The sequence below is a fragment of the Argiope bruennichi genome, chromosome 5 (genome assembly GCF_947563725.1).
Source record: "Argiope bruennichi chromosome 5, qqArgBrue1.1, whole genome shotgun sequence".
Lineage (NCBI taxonomy): Eukaryota > Metazoa > Arthropoda > Arachnida > Araneae > Araneidae > Argiope > Argiope bruennichi.
In genome coordinates this window covers 35,382,743-35,408,414 of record NC_079155.1, presented here as the reverse complement: position 1 = coordinate 35,408,414, position 25,672 = coordinate 35,382,743, and the positions used below count along the sequence as shown (strand labels likewise).

Sequence of the window (25,672 nt, the reverse complement as noted above, 5' to 3'; positions counted from 1 at the left end):
TTCCTGATTTATTTGTAATTAATATAGTGACAAAATATTTCTCTTACAAGGCTCAGTTTCCGTTATACGCTATCGTGCTATCAAATTTTGAAACAATGTGTCGAAGGGTTGATCGTCTGACGATCTATACTTTCTTATAAACACGATAACAAAAAAAAAATCGCAATTACTTAATTAAATGAAATTTGGTATGCGATCTAATGTCTACAGTTATAGTTCCATGTGCCGGCGTCCTGGCGTAGGGTAGCGCGTCTTCCACGTGATCTGGACGTCCTGGGTTCGAGTCCCGCTTTGGGCATGGTTGTTCTTCCGTTGTTCTATCTGTGAGATGTGTGAATGTGCCCTTCTGTAAAAAGGGGTTGTGCGAGCGAATGAGTGATGCGTGAGTAGCAAAGTCGTACTCTTGGCCCTAGTTGGCGCTACTATAAAAACAAGAGACGCTCCCCCACTGGCTTAAATCGCTGTCTTCGTAACAGCGGGCTTGTACATAGCAAGTGCCATAAGAAACAACAACAACACAGTTCCATTTAAAATTTTAGTTTCAGTTGGTCAGAAAATAGTATCCAAAATACATATCTAATTTTTAAAAAATATTTTTGTATTAACCGCATGTCAGCGATTAATCGCCAAATGCTGCCAACTACATTTACGGTAAAGATCGATCTCCCGTAATTATTATTCATCGACAGTATGCAATTAATACAAAAGTACTGATTTTCTATACCATACTAGCATTTCTTTACTTTTTATACCAGCAGGAAAATCTTATTTGCTGGATTTTTAAAATAAAATTCTAATTACTCGTAGTGTTTACGACCTTGCTGAAGATCCACAATTTTATGCGGGTTTGGGACGGGGCATATCACTTTTATTAGAGGATGTGCGAGAAAATATCTTGGTGACCACAGCCGTTGTTTTAAATCTATGGTAGATTAAATCATATCGATTGGGCATTTAAAAAAGAAATAAATGTTATTAATGCGGTAGAGGCTTAAAAAATACGGAATTAGTAGATTTTTTTTTATCTATATTGACATATAATTTTTGTGTTTTGTAGAATGAAAACAGAGTTAAGCTTTTAATGGACCTTGAAGATTCTGACCTAGACGAGCTCATAAGTAAAAGTGCCATTAAAGATCAAGACACATCTCAGGTCAGTGTTGTTGTTTTTTTTTGTTTGTTTGTTTGTTTGTTTGTTTATTTTACCTTATATATTTGTTATCCCTAAGCTAACGATCTTTTCTGCTTGTATTTCAAAGAAATTGTAAAATCGAGATATAAATTGTTTTTAATCTATTTTTTTTACGTGGTTGTTGTAAGTTAACGGAATAGCCTTACTATTAAATGTTACACCTTTTCATTAATTTTTATACTTTTCCGTAGACAAAATGATTCAACTAATTTTTTTTTTCCCTTTACAGCGATTAGATCATTACAAAAAGTCACATATTTGCACTCTTAAAATTCTCTGTTCTATGCAGAAGTAAACAACGATGACATTTGCCCCTTTTTTCTTAAAATTTATAACAATGGAAACAAAGATAATAATTTTCTTTTATTTTTATTGAAAAGTAGCTTGTTGTATGATTGTTTCATGCTAAACACATAATATCCCCAGTCACACATATTCCCTATCTTATTTTGAACAGTTTTTGCAGTTTGCAGTACTTATTTATCTTTAGTAAATAAAAAAGATTCAACTCTTTTGAAACACCCTGTATAATCTCTTAATTGTTCTAATCAGTGCTCATCTCAGAGATTCCTTCTATCCATTTAATATAGTTCGATATTTATTTGCCTCCGAATTCACAACCGCGCTATATAGAGAAATTTCAAGAATAAATTTGCATCATTTTTTACTTTCTAGTATACGTAGTTATAGAGAAAGTATAACAATCGTCAAAAAATTCGAATTAGAGATTTTGACGAACTTCGACATTTTAGTCCTCCCGGAGTTCGAAAAACACATTTTTGGTAAATGTCCGTCTGTCTGTCTGTAACAAAGATCACTCAAAAACGCTTTGAGCTAGACGTTTGAAATTTGGTATGCGGTCTTTATACTAAATTTGCAGGTTTCTATCAAATTCTGAGCACACTCTGTTCAAAGGAACTCTGTTTGTCTGATAGTTCGAATACAAATGAACAAGGTAAGTACAAAATGAAAAGAGAGCTAGATCGATCAGATTAAGAATACATATTTAACATCTATAGTGCAGGCACAAATTTTTAAACGAAATCTAACTACAGGTTGACTGTCTGTTCGGTCTATACTTTCAGAAACATGTAAACACTATAACTCAAAAATGAAGGGACTTAAATATATCAAACTGGGTTAGGGATTTTGCGACTATAATAGCAATTTTGTGTCAAATTTTTGTTATAATCGATTGAGACAACGTATCTAAAACATTATGGTATGCTTATCCATGTAAGGTGTTGTTTGGTGTAACAAGTTTATTAGAGAAAATAGAAAAACCACTCTCACTGTTTTTTTTTTTTTTTTACACATCTTTATGACGACCTGTTTCTTTTTCTTCTTCATAATCTTGGATATAGTATATTTGTTGCCATTTTAAAAAATAAACTTTTTAAAAAAGGCGTGAACTAATTAAGTAATAAAAACTAAAGTATATTTGTTGCCATTTTAAAAAATAAACTTTTTAAAAAAGGCGTGGACTAATTAAGTAATAAAAACTAAAATATTCGCTTTGTTAGCTATACTAAGAAAGTATTGAGAGATAACAAGAATTGTTGATAAGCATACTAAGTAGTAATATTGTCTTATCGATGGAAATTTGTTTATCGTACAAGGGAAGCCAGACGCTATCCATATGTTGATTGTGTGGTTATAGATACTCAACGCATAGCTAAAAAAATCAACTGTTATTTTTATTAAAAGGAGTTGGGAAATTAATACTTTAAAATTGTTACAGGATGCAGAAGAAGATGGACTCCGATCTGTATCATAACCTTTAAAAGAAAAAGACTGTAACTCTGTAAGTTCCTTTTTTTTTCTTCCTGATATATATATATGTTTTTCGTTTTTAGCATAATGCCACTCTATTTAACCCTTTATCGTACTTGGACGACTTTGGCTCATCCTTTGGACAAAACATAAATCCCCTGAGTCAGACTCCTTAGAACAAATCCGGATCAAATGTGATAGCCACAAATTACATCCGTGGAACAGTGGTAGGGACAAACGTGAATGCCACGAGTCAGACTCGTGGGAACAAATTCGGACTAAATGTGATGATCAGGAATCACATTCATGGAACAATAGTAGGGCTAAACATGAACAATACGAGTCAGATTCGTGGGAACAAATCCGGACTAAATGTGATGATCAGGAATCGCATTCATTGAACAATAGTAGGGCCAAATGTGAACGCCACGAGTCAGACTCGTGGGAACAAATCCGGACTAAATGTGATGGTCAGGAATAACATTCATGGAACTATAGTAGGGCCAAACATGAACACCACGAGTCAGATTCGTGGAAACAAATCCGCACTAAATGTGATGGTCAGGAATCGCATGCATGGAACAATAGTAGGGCCAAACGTGAATGCCACAAGTCAGACTCGTGGAAACAAAACCGGACTAAATGTGATGATCAGGAATCACATTCATGGAACAATAGTAGGGCAAAACGTGAACGCCACGAGTCAAACTCGTGGGAACAAATCCGGACTAAATGCGATGATCAGGAATCACATTCATTGAAAAATAGTAGGACCAAACGTGAATGCCACGAGTCAAGACTCATGGGAACAAATCCGGACTAAATGAGATGATCAGGAATCACATTCATTGAACAATAGTAGGGCCAAACGTGAATACCACGAGTCAGATTTGTGGATCTCAATATACCGTATATATTGTTCTGCCTTGATAGCATCTTCGAAGCTTTATATTTCATTTAATGTAATAGTATCTTCTTTCTTTATTACTTCAAGCACCATTGTAAGATATCATAGACAGTTACAATTTTTTTTTTATAAACTACTGGTTTACAATATGTGATTTACTTTTGAATGTCTTGCTACTTTCATTCAGCACATGTTTTAGCCATCTAGTGGCCCTCCAGCAATGGAACGCTTTGAACTATTTTTCCTGTTCAAACTTTCTAATCTAAATAATTATTTATCGGTTTAATTTCATCTTTATGTAAGTATCAAAATGCTTGGTTTTTAAATCACTTTCTGAAAAGTTCGTTTCAGTGAATCTTGTATAAAAAAATGCACAAAAATTTAAAATCAATTATAGAAAAAATAGTTTTAAAAAACTTAACACAATCTAATTAATATTCTATAATTGAGTCGAGATTTTTTTTTTAATTATGGAGCTCAGCGTTATTGTAGAATTATATAATAATATAATTTGTAAATGGAATGTAATTAGGAATGTTACTAGAATAATAATTCAAAATTAATATAAACAATACTTGATTTTAATTTAAGTAAGTTAGATTGGGCAGCCTTTATCTCCTAAATAAACGTATAAATTTAAATAATTTTCCAAATACTGCACACACACATATATATATATATTTGAGAGAGTAGAGCCTTTGAAGTTTTGTGGCCTGTATGCCTGTTTAATAATCTGGACTTGGCGATGTCCCAACTGACAACTTTCAGATAATTTTCTTGAATTTATAATAATTTATCTAGCGACGGTTAAGATTATTTTCGCGCTTGATTAAACCTTCTGTTTGAGACTACTTTTAATAATTGTTTTTCTTTTACATTTTGATTGCATGGAGGTTTCGGAGACAAGGCAGGCTCTCTGCCTAGCATTTCTAATAATATTTTTCTCTTTCTTCAAGTAGTTAAGCAAAGCGTTAAATTAAGTGCAGTATAAAAACATTCAATAAAGTAGTCAGAAACTATCATTACGATGATTTGTTTATATTTAACAGTCGCCATTCAAAAATAAGAAATAATAATTTTTGTCCCATTTAGATTTGGGTTCTGTATATATGTGTATATATATTCCCTACAAGATAAAGCCATACAATAAAAATATCTTGGCAACTTTCCAAGAAATTTGATAATTTCCTATTAAATCCCACTTCTCATTTTCAGACATAAAGATTCTTTTGGACTGGAGTGCTCAGTAGATTCAGTGTGCTACTAGCCAACCACCTGTTCTCTCTCTGATCTCGTCTTCCAGAAAGTTCCATGGCCTTGCTTCCCACTGTCTAGGCTCCACCGCTCTATCCTCCACATCACATCAGAAGCGGTCTCCCCGCGTCTGGCGGGGAAGCTCTTCTTGTATAAACTGCCATGAACTACTCTAGTTAATTAATTCATGCTAAAGCGTTGTGCTCTGTTACCACTTGCCACTGGTGCCATATTTCAATGAGAGCTACCATGACGTTGCTGTGAAAGCAGAGGAAGTTCAATGCAAACTGCAATATTTTATATTCTCAATTGGTAAATTCTCTAATGTATTTTTTTAATGCAGTGTATATTACGAATATATGATAAACCGTTCACTTGATTAAATGCAAGGATTTTGTTCAAATTTATGGTTATGCTCAGGATGATTTTTTTTAAATTATGAAACAAAAATGAGAATAAAAACAACACAAAAAAAAAATGATTAAAAATTGTAGACATCAGAAAATTATAATTATTATCTTGATATTTCTTTGCTAAAAATAGATATTTATACCCCTAGTTTAGAAGTTTATGAAACGATTTGTACATATTCATACAAATAATTTAAGAATTGTATTACATATTTCTATCTTGATAAAGATATTGATAAGGAATGTGACTTTTTCATCTTTTTTCACGTTTTGTAGCATTAAAACAACTTTAAATTCTTTACTAAGTAATCGAACAGTTATCTTTAATTAGTTAGTTAATTTAAGTTATTTCTTGCTAAAGACATTTTTTTTTCTTCCAATAAAAAATATTTATTTTCCTAGATATTCTGTGTATCTTTTATAAAAAATAACAGTCTGAAAATCTTAAAGTAATCAATCCAACGGCAACATGAACATTATTAAAATACAATCCAAGTCTGAAATTTAGTTTCCACATTGAAATCGACAAAATTTTAATCAATTTTTTCCCCTCGAGAGTATCCCTCCCTCTTCATACTGAATGACTAATTTTCCTTATTAATTTAACTATACAAAATTAAATAATTAAAGATGTTTCCCAAGTCTTAAAAAGTTTTACTTGTTAGTTCTTTCTAAATCTTTTAAATTTATTGCATTAACAAAACACAAATATATACATACAAAGAAAGGATAAACATAGATCTTAAATTCTAACTATTAACAAAATGGAATATGGATGTATCTACGTTTGCATTCCATTTGTTAATGTGGAATGTTACATCCCATATTAATACGGAATGTGGACACATCTTCAAGTCACAACACTACTAAATTATCTATAATTCTCACTAGCTCACAGCAGATGGCGCTCTCTTTGGTTTAATTTAGTTTAGTTATATTAATGTCCCGTTTTAAAGCCACACTAGGGCTATTTTGAAATGGACCTCATAATTGGCGCTTTTCTTTGTACACATGCACATTTGATACATTCTGAAATTTTTTATATCACATGGATTAATAACTTAAATTTAAAATTCAAGATTCTTGATGTTTTAAGTCACCACAGTTTTGATCAGAATTATAAACTTTGTTCTAATAAAACTGCTTAGTTCTAACTGAAAATGGAAGAAAAAGATTTTTAAAATATTCACTTTATGTTTCACATTAATATGTATTTCTAATTGCAGTCTGTATTTAACTTCCTCAGGTGTTAATATTTTTACTTGCTTTAGCAACTCATGATGTTCACTATTTTGCTTTTCTTGATCTCTGTATGCGATATTTTGCTTATTGAGTGTGCAATTTTGTATTTAAATTATTTTGTGTCGCATCAGTGTTGCATGAATGAGGAAAATATTTATTTATATCGCACATAATTTTTGGCTCTTATAATCATATCAAGTAATTAATTATCTCTGGATTTTACACATTAAAATTGTTAGAATTACAAATAGAATTCTTGTTCTGAAAGAATTCTGCAAGTGTGTTTGTGGAGTTTTTTTAAAGATATTATAAACTAGAATGAAATTTCTGAAATTTATCAACACAGTTCTATTATTAAGAGAAAATAGAATTTAAAAGAACTGTTCTAAATTGTATTAATAATTGAAAGAGAAACAAAAAAAAAAATTTCATCACAGGAAATAGAAACTCATGTTGTTTTTTTCTAAAATCAGCTATAAAATTGTGATATTAATTTTTAAAAATATTTAGAAGTACGTTACTACATATTTAAAATGATTTGTTAAAATTACCTCTTAAAGTAGTACTTAAATATTTTTATCTGATTATGATTAAAGATAAAAGATAACATAACCCTTTTTTTATCTTTAAATCAAGTTTATCCATTTTACCCCTAAAATCTGCAATAATTTTTTTAAATTTCTTTATATCTTGACAATAATATAAATCTTGAAAATCTGTTTAAAGGTGGGTTTTTTTTTAACATTTTAAAATAACTAATTTATGATAATGTTTAATTGAAATGTTTGCTATTCTAATATTTAATAATTTGTGGAATTTTAGTGCCAAGAAATTATTTAATCATTTTTTTTAAATTTCAATATATTTTTGAAACTATATTTTTAATGCAATAAAATTAAATATGCACATTTAAAATTTGTAACATTTTATTTTTCGATATAAAGAAGCAAATAACCAAAGATTTACAATATGTTTCCTTATTTGTTGTAAATATATATATCATATTCCCATGTTTCCTATGATATTGTAGATTAGTGAATTTGCTTACACTAGTCAAATATAATTTCAGAAATGTTGAGGTTTAAATTTTAATTATTTACTATTCTGTCCTAATTGCAAAAAAATGTTTACTTAGTTGAATTTTAGCTCTTTTTATTTGTTTTGTAAAATGTTAATTTCATACATTTTTGTGGGTCATATTACAATATTTTCTGTTTTCACATTTTAAAATATCTTGCTTTACTTTTAAATCAAAAACTGAATTAATTGAATTTTTTAATTCAGTTATGCAATTCAATTTTTCAATTTTTATTCACATACTAGGTAGTATGTATAAATTTTGGATAGAACATGACAAATTGTATGTTGCATCAAAACAAGTTTCTTATTCATCTAGATACTGAGCATTTTAGAATATATATTATACTAAATATTGGGTGTCAGAAGAATAACATATTATGCATGTATATCAAATTGTTGTGGAATATATTAAATATATTTGACTAAAAAAGGAAATACACCTTAAAAAAAGCACAAGTAATATCAATTTTTCACTTTTTTTTTTTTTTTCTATTTTAAAAGTTACTATATAATAAATGTTGTCCCTTATCCATTTTGAAATGAGGGGAAAAAAAACATTGTAATGTTAGTACGTATAACAGTATTTTAAGATATTGAGAATACTTTTGGTTAAATATTACAATTTCATCACAAAAATGGATATTTAATTTTTTAAATTATCTTCAAGTTGTATTATAAATAGTAATAAAATATAATACTCTATATTCACAGCATTTACTGTCATTATAGATATAAAAATGTTGTTTGGAGACAATTTTATTGTATTGTTATTTTATTTACCTATTCATATAGAGATTTTGTTAAGAAAATATGCCTAATAATGTTAACATTTCAAAATATTTAAAATAAATTAATATATGTTGATAGTTAATTTCACATTATGTGATAAAAATATGAGATTTTGAATACTGAATTAAATGCATGATTTTTTTGATTAACTGTGTGAATAATTTTGTTAATGAAGAGTAAGTTGCCAAAGAAAACTTACAATGGTTCTAGTCCAGTGCCTTTTAAATTATCTAATATCTTTATTCTTCATTATAAAAAAAAGAATATAGATTAATTCAGTGGTATTTATAAGTATAAAAGTTTCTTTTTAAAAAATGCCAGTTGTTTCAACTTAGTATATGCAATGATTTTCAATGTGATTTCTGTGAAATTATTATATTCAATAAACAGAATATATTTAGAATTTATATTGATGCCAAGGTAACAAAAAAAGAAATCAAGCAAACAAAATAATAATACATCATTTACAAAAATGTCTATTTCAGTGTTTCATTTTTAATGATAAAAATGCAATTCATATTTGAGAAATAATAACATAATATTAGTACTCATTTTTAATTTTATCAAATACATTACAATATGTAAATTTTTATTGGCAGCTTAAAGAAGTAAAATCATACTAATTTATGAAAATTTGAGTAACTATTTCAAACAATAATATAGTTAGTTCCCTTGCATATGAAAATCAATGGCATTATTAAACAAGACATCAGATTAGGATACATAATTGATCATATTATATATAGATATTAAAAAAAAATGTATACTAATTTTTTTTTCCATATTCATTATTTAAAAGAATAATGAATATTTAGAAATGAGTTAAGATTTGCAAACTAAAAGAAAAATTGCATTGAACTCATTTAAATGAGAAACAGCTTAGAATATCTTATAACTCAAGAAAAATTAATATGTGTATTTTTGAAATCTTATGATCAATTTTAATGTAATAATTAATATAACCACACAGTATAAATTAATAGTTTAATTCAGTTAAAAAATAAAATCATTAGAAAGTAGTTACTATATTTTATAGTATAAATAAATTACATATCTTGAATAATGCACAAACTTCTGATAAGAAAATTCTAAATATAGAATGCAGTTAGTTATTATTTCATTATTTTAATAATTTTTCTATACCTAATAAATTTTGAGTCCTATTTTATCTTCAACTGCTATTAAAATATTGTTTTACATATCAATCAATCTATATATTTTTAATTAGTTATAAGATTGATTTGGTGAATTATTGTAGACGTACTTTTTAGGCAAAATAAATTTGTTAGAACAAAGAAAAATATAATAAGATGCACAATATATATTTGTTGCAGCAAAGATGAAATCTTTTTTAAATTAAAAACCTTATTTTTATCTAGATAAAAAGAATATAAAATTATATTCTAGTTGAATCATTAGTAAATTCGTAAAAATTTATGTCCTGATAAATTTTGGCTTGCATTCAAAACAAAAAAAGTTCAATTATATGTAAATATAATATAAGAATTGCATATTACAATGCATACTTTATTAACATGAAAAACTGCTACAATGAAAATATTACATCTGCTACTCGTGTTTATATAAAAAAAAGTAATAATAATGATTCTAGTCCTAGTGTTATAAACTTTAAATAAAACTTTAATAAACTACTATTTATCTTGGTAAACTTTAGTCAAATCATTTAATACACAATTTAACCCCCTTGTTTATGATAACAAGTGGAAGATATGGATTGGTATAAGTTGTTGCGAGTACAAAATATGGACCAATAGTTTCTTCCTATGTTGAGCTCATCTTTTCTACTCGTAAACTTCATATACATAAGAAATTGTATAGTCATAAGTCAAAGAAACAATATTAAAGAAACTAAAAGGTGTGTTTATGCACATCTGTGTAACTAACTACTTGTGCTTTTGAGGAAACATTACTGTTCAAACAGAAATGTTGGGTTCTCTTTAGTATGCACACATGGTGTTACATGTAATGTTTAGATAGGATTAGCAAAAAGTGCAGCAAACTAAACATTGACTGTAAATGAATGCGCTGAAAAGTACTTTTTAGAAGTGTTAAGATAAATATAAGTATTGCAAGATTTAGAAATTATATTTAGTATACATATCACAATTTTTTCAAAACAATTTTTGCATGTTAAGAAATTTGATTTCATAAGCATTTGAAAATTTTCATACGTATCTCTCATCTATTTGTCACTGTTGAACATAATCATTTAGAGAGAATATTTATTCCATCAAACTGCATGAATGGAGAATATGTGTACTTGATGTCAAATGGTTGTATAAACTGTAATTATGGAATATTGTGTGAACGAATAGGTATTTCTAAGTAATAATATAAATGTAAATAAAATTATAAATTTAAAACTGGATTTCAAAGATGCTGCAAGAAATTTCATTTGTTAAAAAAAAAAACCTTCTTAAAATTATCTATTTTATTTTAAAGAGTATTTTGTTTTGTAGTTTATTATTTATATTATTATAAATGCATGCAAAAATAACAATAGAGTAGCACAAAATATAGGATAATCATTAATAGTACCTTTCATGTTGAAAAATTATTGATGGTTGTTATTATGAAAAAGAATTTAAATTTAAATATGAATTGTTATGTGAATTATTATGTATTCACATACTTTATTATATAATCCAAATGACAAATGCAGTTGTTTTTTTGAATTATATATTTAAAAAAAAATAATAATTTCAGATAATGCTGTAAATAGCTTTCATGGCATTCCAATGTAATTAGACCTAGGAATCAAATAAAATGTTACCATATTGTTTTGAATTCATTTTTGTTATAGTTCTTCTTTTAATCAATTACTATTTGAAAAATAAGATAAGTGATACAAATCTGCAAAATCATTTTATTAAAAAAAAAACTATAAATAATATTTTGACAATATTCATACTTTCCATTCTTCATCACTATCATCACTGGCATTTTCATTTTGTTCCTCGACTTTCTAAAAATAAAAATAAATATTTCAGAGGAAAAACATCGTTATAATGGGCGCAGAAAGTGTTTATGCCTTTTTTAGAACAATTTCAGACTGTTTAATTAATATTTAAAATGTAAAGACTATCACATTTTGAATTATGGAATAGGAATATCTATTTTTGGAAAGCACAAAAACATATACTTCAATCTACAACTGGTTTATATGCAACATTTTGCAAGAAGAAGAAATTTAAAAGTGGCAAACGATATTTATCATTTCAAATAAAATCTTGTTAATATATGTCTCAAATAATATGCTTTTATTATAAAAAATTCGCTTTTTTAAGAATTTTTTTTATCAAGATCTTCTAAAAATGTGTGTACACCCTCTGTTTTTCCTTTAATAAAAATAAAAACAAATAGGCCTTCTGATCAATAGCATATAGCAATACAAGGGTTTATGACTCAGGTTGTGAGTATGTTTCCAACTCATCAAACAGAACAGCAAGAAACAAAATGTTTATTCAAAATTTTATACCTTAATGCTTACAATTCTTTCTTACACATTAGTAAAAAATAACATCTTTCCCCAAGGGTAGATTACTAATCAAGTTATGTGCACACATTTTGTGTTCTAGAATTGTTACTTTTTGTTAATTATAGAGCAACATAATTTATGAAAGATAATTTACTAGCAGTACTGCAAAAATCAAACGGTGATTTAATATAATAAGTTCAAATGGCCTCATAAATTAAATAAAAGTTCAAAATTAATAAACTCTGAATATACTGTACAAAAATTTCGAAGCTTTGGGACCCTACAAAATTGCATAACCCTACTCCTATTTAATAGTCCTCCATGTCTGAATGAATTAAATGAAATTTTAAAGAACTGAATATAGATTCAATACCTAACTTTAGTTATACAAGATTATTATGATTCAATGCTGTTTAGATTAAAATAAAATTAAGTTCAAAAACTGTCATACAGTACTTCAGGAATTAAAAATGTTGTAGAAGTATTAATAAAAAGAAAATTAATCTCAAGAATGATAACATTTGATTCAAAAATATGCTGAAATCCATGTTTTTTTCAGAAATTCATCATGCCTGTTTTATAGTTTTCAATAATTAGTAAAGTAAAGTTTTCTTTCTATATGATACTCAACCAAGAGTAAAAAATGACAGTAACTGTATCTCATTCACCAAAAAAAACTAATGAAACGGGCTATTAGAAAATTTAAATTAAATTATATATAAATCATAAGGATGAATAGTGTTATTAGAAATTAGATGCGAGGAAAAGTAATGGTATTAGATAATGTTGATATGCAAGCTGTGCAAATATAAACACATAATTATTTGCTACACATACATTATGTAGGAATGCATAAGCCTTAAGATATATGTAAAAGTATCAATAAACAAAAACTCTTTTGTTTTCAAAATAAAGCAGAATTAATTAATTAAAATTGAGAAAGACATATTTTCATTGAAAAGCAAAGAAATGTTTTTGTACCTTTAACAGAAAAAAAAATGCATTTAAAAATTAATGCACAAGCAATAAAAGGCTAGGTAAAATAGATGATATTTTGTAGAGATGCATATCATTATGAATGTAAATATAAATGCAAGAACAAAAAAAAAAGTACTGCCTTATATCAATAATGGTATAATCTAACTCATATACACTAGTACTTATAATTTAAGAAAAGACCATTAAAATAGCAATTCAAAAATATGCATTTGTTTTTTTAATACATATATACGATATTTGTATACAATATACAGCACATAACAATATAATGTTTTAAAAATAAGTGTTATATAGTATGATTATAAATCATGGAACAAACTTTGAGCAGTGACAGAGCTCGTTAAAACAAACAAACATTGTATAGAATTATATGGGTGGAAGTGACGCATTGTGGCACAAATGCAAAAAATAGCATATGAAATTAAAAACATTGTTTGTTTACAACGACGTCACTAAATGCCTTTTTTTTACAGCGACATTCATAATAAATGCTCAAAATTGTTACCACCGACAGTAATGCAAACTTGATCGCGTCGGTGGAGTGATTGATGAACAGATTCAAATACGTCAGGCATTTCACATAGTCGAGCGACAAGTTCTTCACTGAAGTTTCATAAATGAGGGCTTTCATATGCCCTCATATGAAAAAAATCGAGAATTGATAAATTCAGAAATTAGACTGGTCCACCAAGCCTAATCCAGAACACCCCAAAAGTAGCATCCAGGTAATTGTGGACTTCCATATTGAAATGAATTAGTGCACCATCATGCACATTTGATTGTGAAGGCCACTCGGAACTTCTAGCAGCAATTCTGGTAACACTTCTTCCAGAAAAATCCAATAACAGCGGCCATTGAGTTGGGTTGGTAGGAGAAATGGGCTAATGAGGAAATTATTCACAATACCCACCCAAACATTCACAGAGAAGCGTTGTTGGAATGCATGTGGATAAATGATTACTCAAATTGGCTACACTAGATTGTTTGCTACTGAAGATAGTCTCCGAGAAATGTCACGACAGCCTACCATTATAACGTTGTAAGTTGAAATCATCATTTATAAGATTAAGAATGCTGTCTCCACAGAATTGAATAATCAATCTATCTACCCATCTCATACAAAAATATTCGTTCATTCATATCCTTTTCACAGCTAGTTTGATGAAAAACAAGTTCGCACCAAATAAAACTAAATCTGCTATCCTTTTGCAAGCTAAATATAAAATCATTAGTGAAGAGAATGGACATTCATTGACAATCTGTCCAATGGACATGTGCAGTCACTTTATATGCACCCCAAATACAAGGTAAATGGCATAGAAATGGGTGGTCATCTAAATCTGGGGACCTTCAAAAAATCTTGTACAACATTTTCTCCAGCAGTTGCAATGAAGTCAAGCCTAAATTGGGTTAAGTTTATCTTTGTTTCTGGGTATAATTACAAATATCAGTCAACTGCTTTCAATGCGGTTTTTGGTCATCACAGAATTGGACTTTCTGCAAACTCGTGTTTTTAAAAGTATGAAATACGAAAGATTCTCACTTTTAACCATCCAGCAACTTTTTTTTTTTAATTTTGATATACTTCTAATTTTCTATTGTTCTTTCCATAGAGTTTTGGCTAATGATGCCCCAAAGCCAATGTAAATTATTGTTTATTCCATATTCCTAACATTCCCATTACAACAAATCTTATTCATTTTACTCTCACATGTACATTTTATGCTATTAGTGGATAAACTTAATAGCAATCAATAAAATTATCAAAATTTAGAAAAACTTAATCTTCTACTAGAAAAAATTATAAAATGGAAAGCATAGATATTTTATGTTCAATTTGAAAGAATACAATAAGCAGTAAAACAATCAAATTAAAAATACAGCACACTTCTAAGAAAAGAGGAAACAGATTTAGATTGATAAGAAATGGAAAAGGCAGTGTTCAACTTGAAGCAATGAGTTCCCCTCCCACTAACTCAAAAAAAGGCTAAATTTTTATTAGTAGTCTCTAATTTTTATCAGTATTTACAAAATTACAATTAAATGCCATCAGGTACCATCAACAGAAGAAATGCAATTACAAGTTTTTTTAGTATTTTATTAGTATATGTGTGTGCATGCATGTATGTGTAAACATATTTCAGCAGATGCATGGCTGAAAAGAAACAACTTTTAATTTTGATTTAACCACGTAATTTCATAAATTTTAGTGTTGGAAAAAGACGATTGAAAAACATTGGTTCACATCATGGCACAAGGGCAAAGTGACAGAAATTTTTTCCTTTTGTGATTTTACTATGAGATTCCGATAGGGATTTATTTGTCACATATAGACTTAGGAAAGAGAGGGAAATCTTAGATATCTTTGAAAGGTATGTGTGAGTGTTAGAGATTTGTATCCCTTCGTACAAAGTGTAAGAAAATGCTAGAGTCATCAGTTTTCTAGAGCACATGTTAAAAACAATTAAATAAAAAGTGGGATTTGGTATAAGAGAACATTTTAGAATGAAATTCATATGCACTAAATTAAGATAAAAAATTATTAAATTAATTAAATTTAAATTTAAAAATATCATTATATATATATATAATTTATAAATGGAGATTTGTTTAATATATAAGAATTAATATTTACTTACAAATTTTAATAAATCAACTAATGTAAAACTATCTTCGCCAGTACTTATATCAACTATATCTCGAGGAAGAGCATGACGACTTAAAGTACTAGGTTGAACACCACGATCATTTTCTACATATCTGAATTCAGGCAGCTGAAAAGTAAAACAACATTCATAAATATCAAATATTATGAATAACAGAATTAAAAGGAATTTAAAATTTTTGGTTCAAAACTTTGTAGTATGAAAATGTTTTAGATTTGATTTGACTATATTCTAATTTTAAAATTTATTCTTAACAATAGGGTGCCAAAAGTTAGGAGTAAATAACAATGTACAAAAATAAACCACCAATAACAATACACAAAAAATATATTTTATAGATCTGAGTATGAATCCAATAACTGATACAGTTAAATATAAAATATATTAACAAATTTATTAAAAGTAAAGGAAAAAATGAACTGAAAAAAATTAGTATTGTTGAAGTTATTTTGAAATTTTAAAGAGATGTAAAAATATTTTTTGTACAGTAATATGCTTCAAAAGAAAACTTAAAAATTTTTATCAAATTTAATTAACAATTAAAGTTTTTTGGAAAAACACTTATAAGTAAGCATGTAAGGACCTACAATACAAGAAAAAATTACATCACAAATCTGGTTATCTTATATATATATATATATATATATATATAAACTTCATCTACTATGACATTTCAGTCAAATTTGCTTATTTTCTTGATACTAGAATTTCTGTAGCCTAAAACTGCTGAATTAGAAATGCCTTATCTTTTCTGCTTATGTATACTAACTAATTACTGTAATTATGGAATTAAGTCAGAGAAATTAAGGGAATTAACCCCTTAATTTGTTGCATATGATATATTCTTTAAATCCAAATATTTCCCTTTCTATTTATCTGGATTTTCAGGACACAATACTATCACTGCTAGCAATTCTCTTTCTCTACTTGAGTTATAATCCATTATGTGATAAATTGCCTTGTCTAATTGTGTTTTAGCATCTTTCAAATTTATATTAACATTGTACATTAAATTATACATATTATCCATTACTGGATATAGAGGCATCTGGGTGCAAAACAAATTTATAATTATTTGAACTTGCAATTGATGACTAAAATTAGTTTAATTCCATAATTTTTTTAACAAAATTATACAATTTTCAATTGACAAAATACAATTGAAAGAAGCAGAAGATGAAATATATTAGCATTTTAGACAATAAGAAATTTCAATTAATTTCACTATTTAAAATATATTAAAAACAGAAAATATACTTACACTATTACCATTTGGATGAATTGAACCATTTTTTAGTTCATCCCAATTGAATAATAATGAATCTGTTACAACTCCAAATGGATTAAAATCAATAAGATATACAAGATCCTATAATGTCACAATGTATTAGCTCCAAAAATAATATTGTAAATACAAAAAATAAATAAAAGGAACTTATTCATAATAGTTTATATGGAATAACTGAAAATACATTATGGAATAACTATATCAAAAGTTTAATTACATTTTTTACACAATCTACTACTGAAAGATCTTGAAACAACCATAATTTTTTTGCATTGATATCTTTAAATTTGCTATGAAACATTTTAACAATTTCATTGATTTAGGTGTTTAAATCAGTAAATGACGTATTAAACAATAATTAGTATTTAAAAAAATATTAGAATAGGTAGCAATCATCAGACTGATAAGACAGCTAAAACTACTTCTACTCATTTTAACACAGTAATACCAACATGCGATTTCAAAAGATATACATCAAGAATATTTTTTTAATTCAAATTGATAGGCATAATGCCATCTTGTAATGCATTATATCCTTCATGCAGTTAAGCCTGCTATACAGAACTCAATACAACAACTGACAAAAAGTACTATTCTAACACACCTACACATCAGCTATATGTGATTCGCATCAATATTTGCTATTGAGTGAACAGTTTCTTATGAACACGATGATTTTGCAATATCAAATCTTTCATAGTCTAAAAGAAACTCTTTGTTTAATTCACAAAGATTGCATTTTTCTTCTTGATAACCTCAGTTATATTATCTGAATTAATTATTAATACACCAAAACTCAGTTGTTGTTTTTTCACTTCAAAAATTTATTGAATTTTATACTCTGATTTAATTTAGTTCTCAAATTTTTATAACGATTTTGGATTTAATACCATTTATACTAAAATAAGAATCATTTTCACAAATATTTTAGCTACAGAATGTGTTAGAGCATGTTGATTTCATTGTTTTATTTTAGACAGACAGAAATCTGGTGTCTAATCTAAAATAATTTACTCAATGATTAACTCTTATGCCAATAAACTAAAAACATCAGACCATCACTACCAAAGAATAATAAGATAATTTTAAAATGCTCATCACAACCCATACTAAATAATTCAACAATTAATTTCATATTTATATCATTAAAAAACTGTAGATAACCTAATATTTAAAGAAAATAATGATTCCAAATGAAAAAAAAATTAATATTTTTAAATAAAAAAATACATATTTTCACAATTAAATAATTTACTGAATTCAATGAAAAATCAATAAAAATGTATTCAATCAAAATTAATATTAAATTAGAAATATGAAAATTCATGAAAGAGGTTTTAATGTTTAGAATTCATATGAAAAAATCATAGTCAAAGAATGAAAGAACAATTAAGAATCAATAATCTATAAAATTAAACTAACCTTCTTTTTTCGATAAACATCAAATACATCTATAAAATAAAGATAAAATTCATTATTAAATATCAAATACTTTTAATTTAAACACAGAAATTTAACAACTTAAACACAGAAAATTCAATATAAAAATCATTTTTAAAGACTTTTTTGATGCAATTGCTTAAATGCAAGTGATTCTTATACATGACTTTCAAGTTAAATTTAAAACATGAAAAGTAGAAACTCAATATAAAATTTGAACAAGTTAAAAAGTTTTGAGGACAAAACATGCTTAATTTTAAAGAAGTATTTAACTTGAAATGACAAGGCGTATATGAATTTACAAGCATAATTATAAGTATTAAGGATTATACTCTAAAATTTGTGATGGTTTCCTGACATTCAGCCAACTTCTGTTTGGTGCCTAATGACACAGGCAGGGTTGTTTGCTTTTTATTTGTGCAAATAAAAATAATAATAATAATTAATATGGGATAAAATACTTCACATTTTATTTTTAAAAAAACCTCTGCTAGATTGTAGCAAAGATCAAAGAGCTGAAGTCCACCTTCTTTTATTCTATAAGCTTGTATTTTAGGAATAACTAGAGTATATCTGTAACTGCCAATCCCAAACAGAACCCAGAAGTGTTAAATTTATGTATATGTAGAGTGCCAAAAAATTACTCCCTAAAATATCATTCAGAAAAAAATAAAACCAAAAAGTTCTATTAAATACAAAAAAAAGAAAAAAAAGGCTTGATAAAAAAACAGACAGAAAAATTTTCCATCAGTATAATTATTATTAAATTGTAGTTCGATCACAATTCATTATGTTCTTGCTTCACGAAACAGAAGTTATTTCTATTACTTTGTTTCAGCAATATTTTTTTCTGTACTTGGCAATGCATTTTTTTTTTCTGATAATAAAACTCTATTTGTTTCAATTTTAATGATTAGTTTTAATTTTAGTGCACAGAAATAGAAAGAAAGAATATGTAGAAAAGATCTTACTGCAAGGAAACAAAGGTTTTCAACAGCGAGATAATTCTGTGAGGGATTGTGAGACAAAGCCAAGAGAATAAAAATTAGTTATGCAATTGCTTTAGCATTTTATTTACCTTTTTTTAAGCTGGATTGTAGCAAAAGTTAGTAAGCTGAAGTCTGCAAATTTTATATTTATGTTTATTCACAATACTCTCATTTCATTTGGAAGTTATTGCTAATATTTTCTATTCAATGTTATAATGCATTTGGCAGAGCATTTTTTTTTTTTTTTTTTTTTTTTTTGTTAACATGTCACTGTTTGTTTCAAACCGATTTTATTGACTTTGATTTGAGTTATGGATAAACATAACCATTCTGCAAGGAAACAAACATCTGTCATTATATATTTGGATCAAAAGTGTGTGGCAAATAATAATTTTCCTTTTATTTCACAAGCACTCTGTCAATGAGTGTTGCATTTTCTATAACTTTTGTTGTCTGTGAAATCACAAGCAAAATATTGTTAAAAGGATAACATCCCATCTAGATTTTTTAAAATGAACACATGGGGCATGTCTAATAAATAAACTAGCATTCACATTCATTCTAAAAAAAAAAAGAAGAAAATTACTAGAAAATACTATAAAATATGAAAATAAAGTAAAAAGTGGATTGCTGATACTTACAATTATTACAAGAAAATTTGGAATGTATTTGATGTTGGAAAAAATGTGCAATGTCATTAATGATTTCATCCTTATAACGGTGTATATGATCAAAATATAGACTGTGTTCTCTTTGACATATTCCTGTTAAAAATAATTTAATATTAATATAAAGAAACATATGTTACGACTTATAAAATATGATATTTTATATATGATATGAAATTGATAACATATGTTACAACTTAAAAAAAAAACTCTGAAACAAATGTCTCAACTTAAAAAAAACAAAAATATTTAGAATTTGATTTAGTATATACCGATTGTTAAATACCGATGCATAAATTATGATATTAAAATATTTGAAATAATATGCTCAAACAATTTTTTAAAAAGATCAAAACCTTACTCAAAAAGAAAATATAAATTTAATTTCTGCTCTTTAAGTAGGTATACTTACCAATTAATAAACCATTTCGAACAAAACATCTATATTCACAAGATGGATCTATTTCAGTCCATTTTCTTAAAACTAAATAGAAGTCTTCCTTTTCAGCATTATTAGACTGATTTTGTTCAAAGTCTTCACAAAGCATATACCTATAATGTATATTTTTAAAAATATATTATATATTCAGCAATAACTATGAAACATTTTTTAACAAGACTAGTATAAATACTTTTTTGTCTCGTGACCCAATATATATATGCCTTTGACTTTTAAAAAATAAAAATAAAAATAATGGGATGAAAATTAGGATTTGCAAATTATTTGTATAGAGAATTTAAACTAGAAAATACTGCAAAGAACATTATTTGTATAGTCATTTATGAATATGGCTTTCAGCATGATTTATTCTTTTCAGAATTCAGGAGATTAATTTAACATTCAACCGTATGAAATTACTGTATAAGAATAATATAGCATAGAATCAACTAATATTGATGAAGATTGTTAATGTTGGTTAATATAACATAAAAAAGAGGAAACAATTTTAATCAAAAAATATTCTATACTATTTAATAAGCAAAATACTTTTCATGATATATACAATTTCTAGAGAAAAAATAAAATGATATTCTATGTGTAATTACTGCCTATTTTAATTATGAATTTAAATAATTTTATTGTAAATGTTTATTAAATAAGAATATGACATGAACATTTCAGATTGCTTTGCAGCAATTAAAAACAAATACAGTCAATAATCAGACAATATTTATAAGCTATGCTATTTAAATCTAATTTCATGCCCTATCATTAGGAATAAAGCAGAAAAATTAGAAAACACATTACCTTTGGGTTAGATCATGGATAATAAAGTCAGAGCTTTTCAAAAGTAAATAAATATCAGATAATGATGTACAACAGCAACTGTTGTTAAAGCTTATCCAAGAAGCATCTCGAGGACTACTCCAATTTAGTTTTGGAAAAACTTTCCCACCTAGAGTATCAATTGCATCTCTTACATTTTTGTCAAAATCCAGAAACTGAGGAGCCTAAAGTATATAATTGAAATAATTGAATTAGAATTATTTGCAAAATATACTATAGTGAAAAATTACTCAAGATAACAAAATGGTGATGACAACTAAATGAATCGATAAGTATAATTTAATAATCTTAAATATGATTCTAAAGTATTTAAAAGAGATATATTTGAAGATAATATAATTACAAATAACAATGATTTATATACTGAGAAATAAAACTATTTAAAATAAATATGTTTAATTTCATGGAAATCCTGTTTTCATGGTTGTCTGCATACTCTTAAGTATAGTTCAGGTTAATTAATAATAGTTTAAGTTAAAAGAACTATTTAAAACAATTGCACCAATTACAAAAGGTTATAACTTCTTTCTAAACAATGATAAGAAAAATTTCAATACAATGCAGAAGAAAGTTCACAATCTCATTTGCATCCATAATAATTTGTAAGTTTAACAAATTGTTAGTAAACAAAACTTCAATCTTCCTTCTATATAATGTTCAAATTCCATTCCCCATTCTAGTTAACCTGAAAATTATTACCATTTGTAATTGATGAAATCCTTTTGAATGGCCTTATACTGTAGAAATTGATATATAAATATTTTAAAAAAAATATACCAATAGAAAATTTAGTATTGATAAGATAACAGAAATATAGAAAGCTAATTATATTTTTCAAACCTAACATATTTTTTAATAAATGTATATTATCTTATAGAGAATAATTTAATTCACTAAAAAAAGAATAATCTGTGTATCCTTAATGAATTAATTTACTCACAAAAACATACCAATTTTTAATACTATAAGTACTTTTCAAAAATATAATTAAAGAGTATATGTAAAAACATTACATGCAGGATGTTTAAAAGAATTTTTTTAAAAAAAAATCTACTTTAATCTCAATAAAACATTAAATATTACTTTGCAAGTCAAAAATTACACATGACCAACAATTGTGTAAAAAATTGCATTTAAAAAAAAAATGTATATTGTTTGAACATTACCTCAGGTTCAATTTCTTCCCCATCATCCCAAGATTCCTGCAAAAATAAATGTTGCCAATGAGTTAATCTTAATAAAAAAATATACTTAATAGAAATTTAAAATACATTTAAATGAAGAGTAGTCACCTCTACTTCACTATCAGCATCGCTATCATTAACTTGAACAGTATAACCATACCCAGTACTAAAAAAATAATAAATAAATAAAAATTCATTTTAAAAGAGCAGTAACAATAATAATATACTTTATACATGAAATTTTCTAACAATTATAGTTGTTTTAAAAGTTATGATTTTTTTTAATGAATATTTTTAAAAAATTGTAATAGTTAACTTGCACTAAAATATCTAATTTTTTTTAATTTCAAATGTAATGTATATTAAGACATAAATTTAAAATATTAACTTATAATTAATTTTAATTCTTACAGTAAATAACTAAATTGTCTCCACTTGTTAAATTTTTTAAATCTAAACATTTATAAATAAAGAGTTTTGTATCAGAAACATAATTACTTTAAATGCATAAATAAATAATTTATTTAATTCTGAAATAGCAAAAAAAAAATGAATTTCTTAGCCAGAGAATTTTATTAATATTCTTCAGCATGGAGAATATATATGCTATCAGTTATTTCAACTTTATGTTTATGACTTGTCTTACTTTAAGTTGACTTGACTTCCCCTCTGCAAGATCTCATTTCAGCTGATTAAATTTTGCTAGATTATAGATACAATGAATGGATAGTTTTGAAAAATTATACATTAAAATGACTTAAAAGTTGAAAGTCTTAATACTTTAAACTACTTGCAATTTCTGTTTTAATTAAAGTACACAAAAAATGAGTATTCTTTTAAATGACAAATAAATCTAAATCTTAAGAGTATTTATATTTAAATTCATTATATATGGCATACTTTCAAATAAATATTATGCTATATGCCATGAAACTATAATTTGATTTAGAAGAAGAAACATTCTCTAATTCTTTATGTAAACATATTCCATAACAATAATTTTCAAGAAGTGGAATGCAGAATTTTGGCAAGCTTTTGTTATTAAATAGTATTATTATTAGATTCCAATCTGTTGAGAATGAAGGTTTTTGCACATGAAGAGAGATTAAACATAAAACTCTGATTTAGAACAATATCTCACATACTTTTTTTATTCATTTTACTTTTATTAAAAAAATGATATAAACTACAAAAACTTACTCCTTAGGCAAAATTACTCCATCTTTTAGAATATATGACACAAATTCCTCAGGAAGTGGTAAGATAATACTGTAAAATAAAAGTAATACAATAAAAATGCTTCAATTGTACTTTTTTTTATCATAGAAAAAAAAACCAAATTCATATAAATGATTCATCACCTACATTAGTTAACCCCTTAAATGTGAAACCTTTTGACTTTGGAAAAATGCTGGAACATTGATTCATCTAATTAAGAGCTTGAAATTTTTTATAAATTATAAGTTATTCATCTAATGAACAATAACTCATTATTTAACTTAACTCATTATTAACTTTTTACTTGTTAACTTTAACTCATTATTTAACTTAATATATAGTTGTTCATTTTAAGAACTACATTTGAACATCACAGTTAATATTGTTACAGTTTACACTCACCAATTCAATCAAAATAAAGCCGAACAATTTAATTAAAATATTAATTTATAAACAATTAGCAAGTATAATTAAAATGTTGTTCAGAATAAAGTCCAAAATGCAAAAAAAAAAAAAAAGTCTGTATTAGAATTTAGAAATTGAAATAAAAAAACCTTTTCAAATTAGTCTAACAGTTCCTTATATATTATTTTACTATTTCTCAGCATGTTTTTTTAAAATTTTGAAATAGAAAATTAAATGGAAATTTTATGAAACTCCTGTTTAGAAAACTAAGATATACTATAGCTACATAAAACTGCCTAGAGATTACTTTTCATTTCAGAGAGCTTTCAGAAGCACAATTGTTAATAACAATCTTGATGAGTTTAGAGGAATAATAAATGTAGCTTTATTTTGGCCACATCAAGAAATTAATTCTATATGGGCCTCTCAACTTTGTAATATAGAGATTACAATATTAGAATGAATTTATGACAGCAACTGAATAAAGAGAAACGGCATTATTAGCGAAACCCTATTTTATTTTAAGACAAGTTTTTAAAAAATTTCATAAAATTTTGTAACAGTCTGAATACCTGAATACTGTTTAAAATGCTCTAAAAAATTTTACTTCAGTATATTGGCTACTTGAATACCATTTAATGATGAAAGTCATTTTAGGACATACATAATCATCACGTGGTGGCATTTGTACTTAAAAAATTATTAGTTATTTTCATATTTTATTGTCACAGTATACATGCATTTTTCACAGAGCAATTTAAATATAATTAGAATTTTAGATTATTTCACCTAAATGTCACACACACAATATGAATTCATATTCTCTCTCTCTCTATATATATATATATATTGTTTTATTTAAATATAACAAAAGTTAATATCTTAATCATGCAAAAAAAAATACTAGGCTGAAATTTAAAATTCGAAGGAAAACATTACTTCATGATACCTTTTAATCGTCACTTTCTTAAAATCATGATACCAATTTTGAAAGCTGCACTTTTTAATGTCTTCTATTTTCATTTTCTTTTAATTCGTGTATAATGAACAAATATTTTGAATGAAAGAATTTTTTTATTCAAAACAACTTGTAATTTATGTTTTTAAAAAAGTATGAACAAAACGTACTACTCGCATCATACATAACATTGCTTTGTCTGTAAATAAATACTACATGAAGAAATGATGCCAAAAATAAAAATAAAAGAATCGTGATTAAAATGTGTGTGTAATCATTCTTCCAAATTAATCTAAAATGTTTATTATAAAATTTACTCTCATGAGAATAAAAGATTTTCTATTTTTGAAATATGATTACAGAAAATTATTTGAATTCTAAAAGAATAACTTGTTTTGGAACTGTTCATTTCATTTCAAAAAG

General features: G+C 26.3%; 2 protein-coding genes across 2 annotated transcripts in view; one reads left to right on the top strand and one right to left on the bottom strand.

The window, feature by feature from the left end:
- Positions 1 to 7,678, top strand: part of LOC129969269 (golgin subfamily A member 4-like) — a 177,952-nt gene extending 170,274 nt beyond the window's left edge. The window contains exons 16-18 of the mRNA XM_056083749.1: positions 1,058 to 1,153; positions 2,934 to 2,996; positions 5,088 to 7,678. Coding sequence (XP_055939724.1) covers positions 1,058 to 1,153; positions 2,934 to 2,969 — 132 coding nt within the window. The 3' untranslated portion in view covers positions 2,970 to 2,996; positions 5,088 to 7,678. The remainder of the gene's footprint in view (positions 1 to 1,057; positions 1,154 to 2,933; positions 2,997 to 5,087) is intronic.
- Positions 7,679 to 11,516: 3,838 nt separating this feature from the next.
- LOC129968969 (cell division cycle protein 123 homolog) lies at positions 11,517 to 25,454 on the bottom strand. Its single transcript, XM_056083350.1, has 11 exons — positions 25,241 to 25,454; positions 23,869 to 23,937; positions 22,777 to 22,834; positions 22,651 to 22,686; positions 21,446 to 21,648; positions 20,609 to 20,748; positions 20,170 to 20,292; positions 18,522 to 18,550; positions 17,073 to 17,180; positions 15,785 to 15,919; positions 11,517 to 11,633 (listed from the first exon to the last, which is right to left on the bottom strand). Exons 1-11 carry the CDS (start codon positions 25,312 to 25,314, stop codon positions 11,574 to 11,576), a joined length of 1,035 nt encoding a protein of 344 aa, XP_055939325.1. The 5' UTR covers positions 25,315 to 25,454; the 3' UTR covers positions 11,517 to 11,573.
- Positions 25,455 to 25,672: the final 218 nt, after the last annotated feature.

What these genes read in the sequence shown, in the direction of transcription:
- LOC129968969 (XM_056083350.1), bottom strand. Translation starts at nt 25,314, where the DNA reads ATGAAAATAGAAGACATTAAAAAGTGCAGCTTTCAAAATTGGTATCAT. An exon ending in AAGAAAGTGACGATTAAAAG is followed by an intron (nt 23,938 to 25,240) that starts GTATCATGAAGT and finishes TTTATTTTACAG; the next exon opens with TATTATCTTACCACTTCCTG. An exon ending in ATCCATGATCTAACCCAAAG is followed by an intron (nt 20,749 to 21,445) that starts GTAATGTGTTTT and finishes TATACATTATAG; the next exon opens with GTATATGCTTTGTGAAGACT.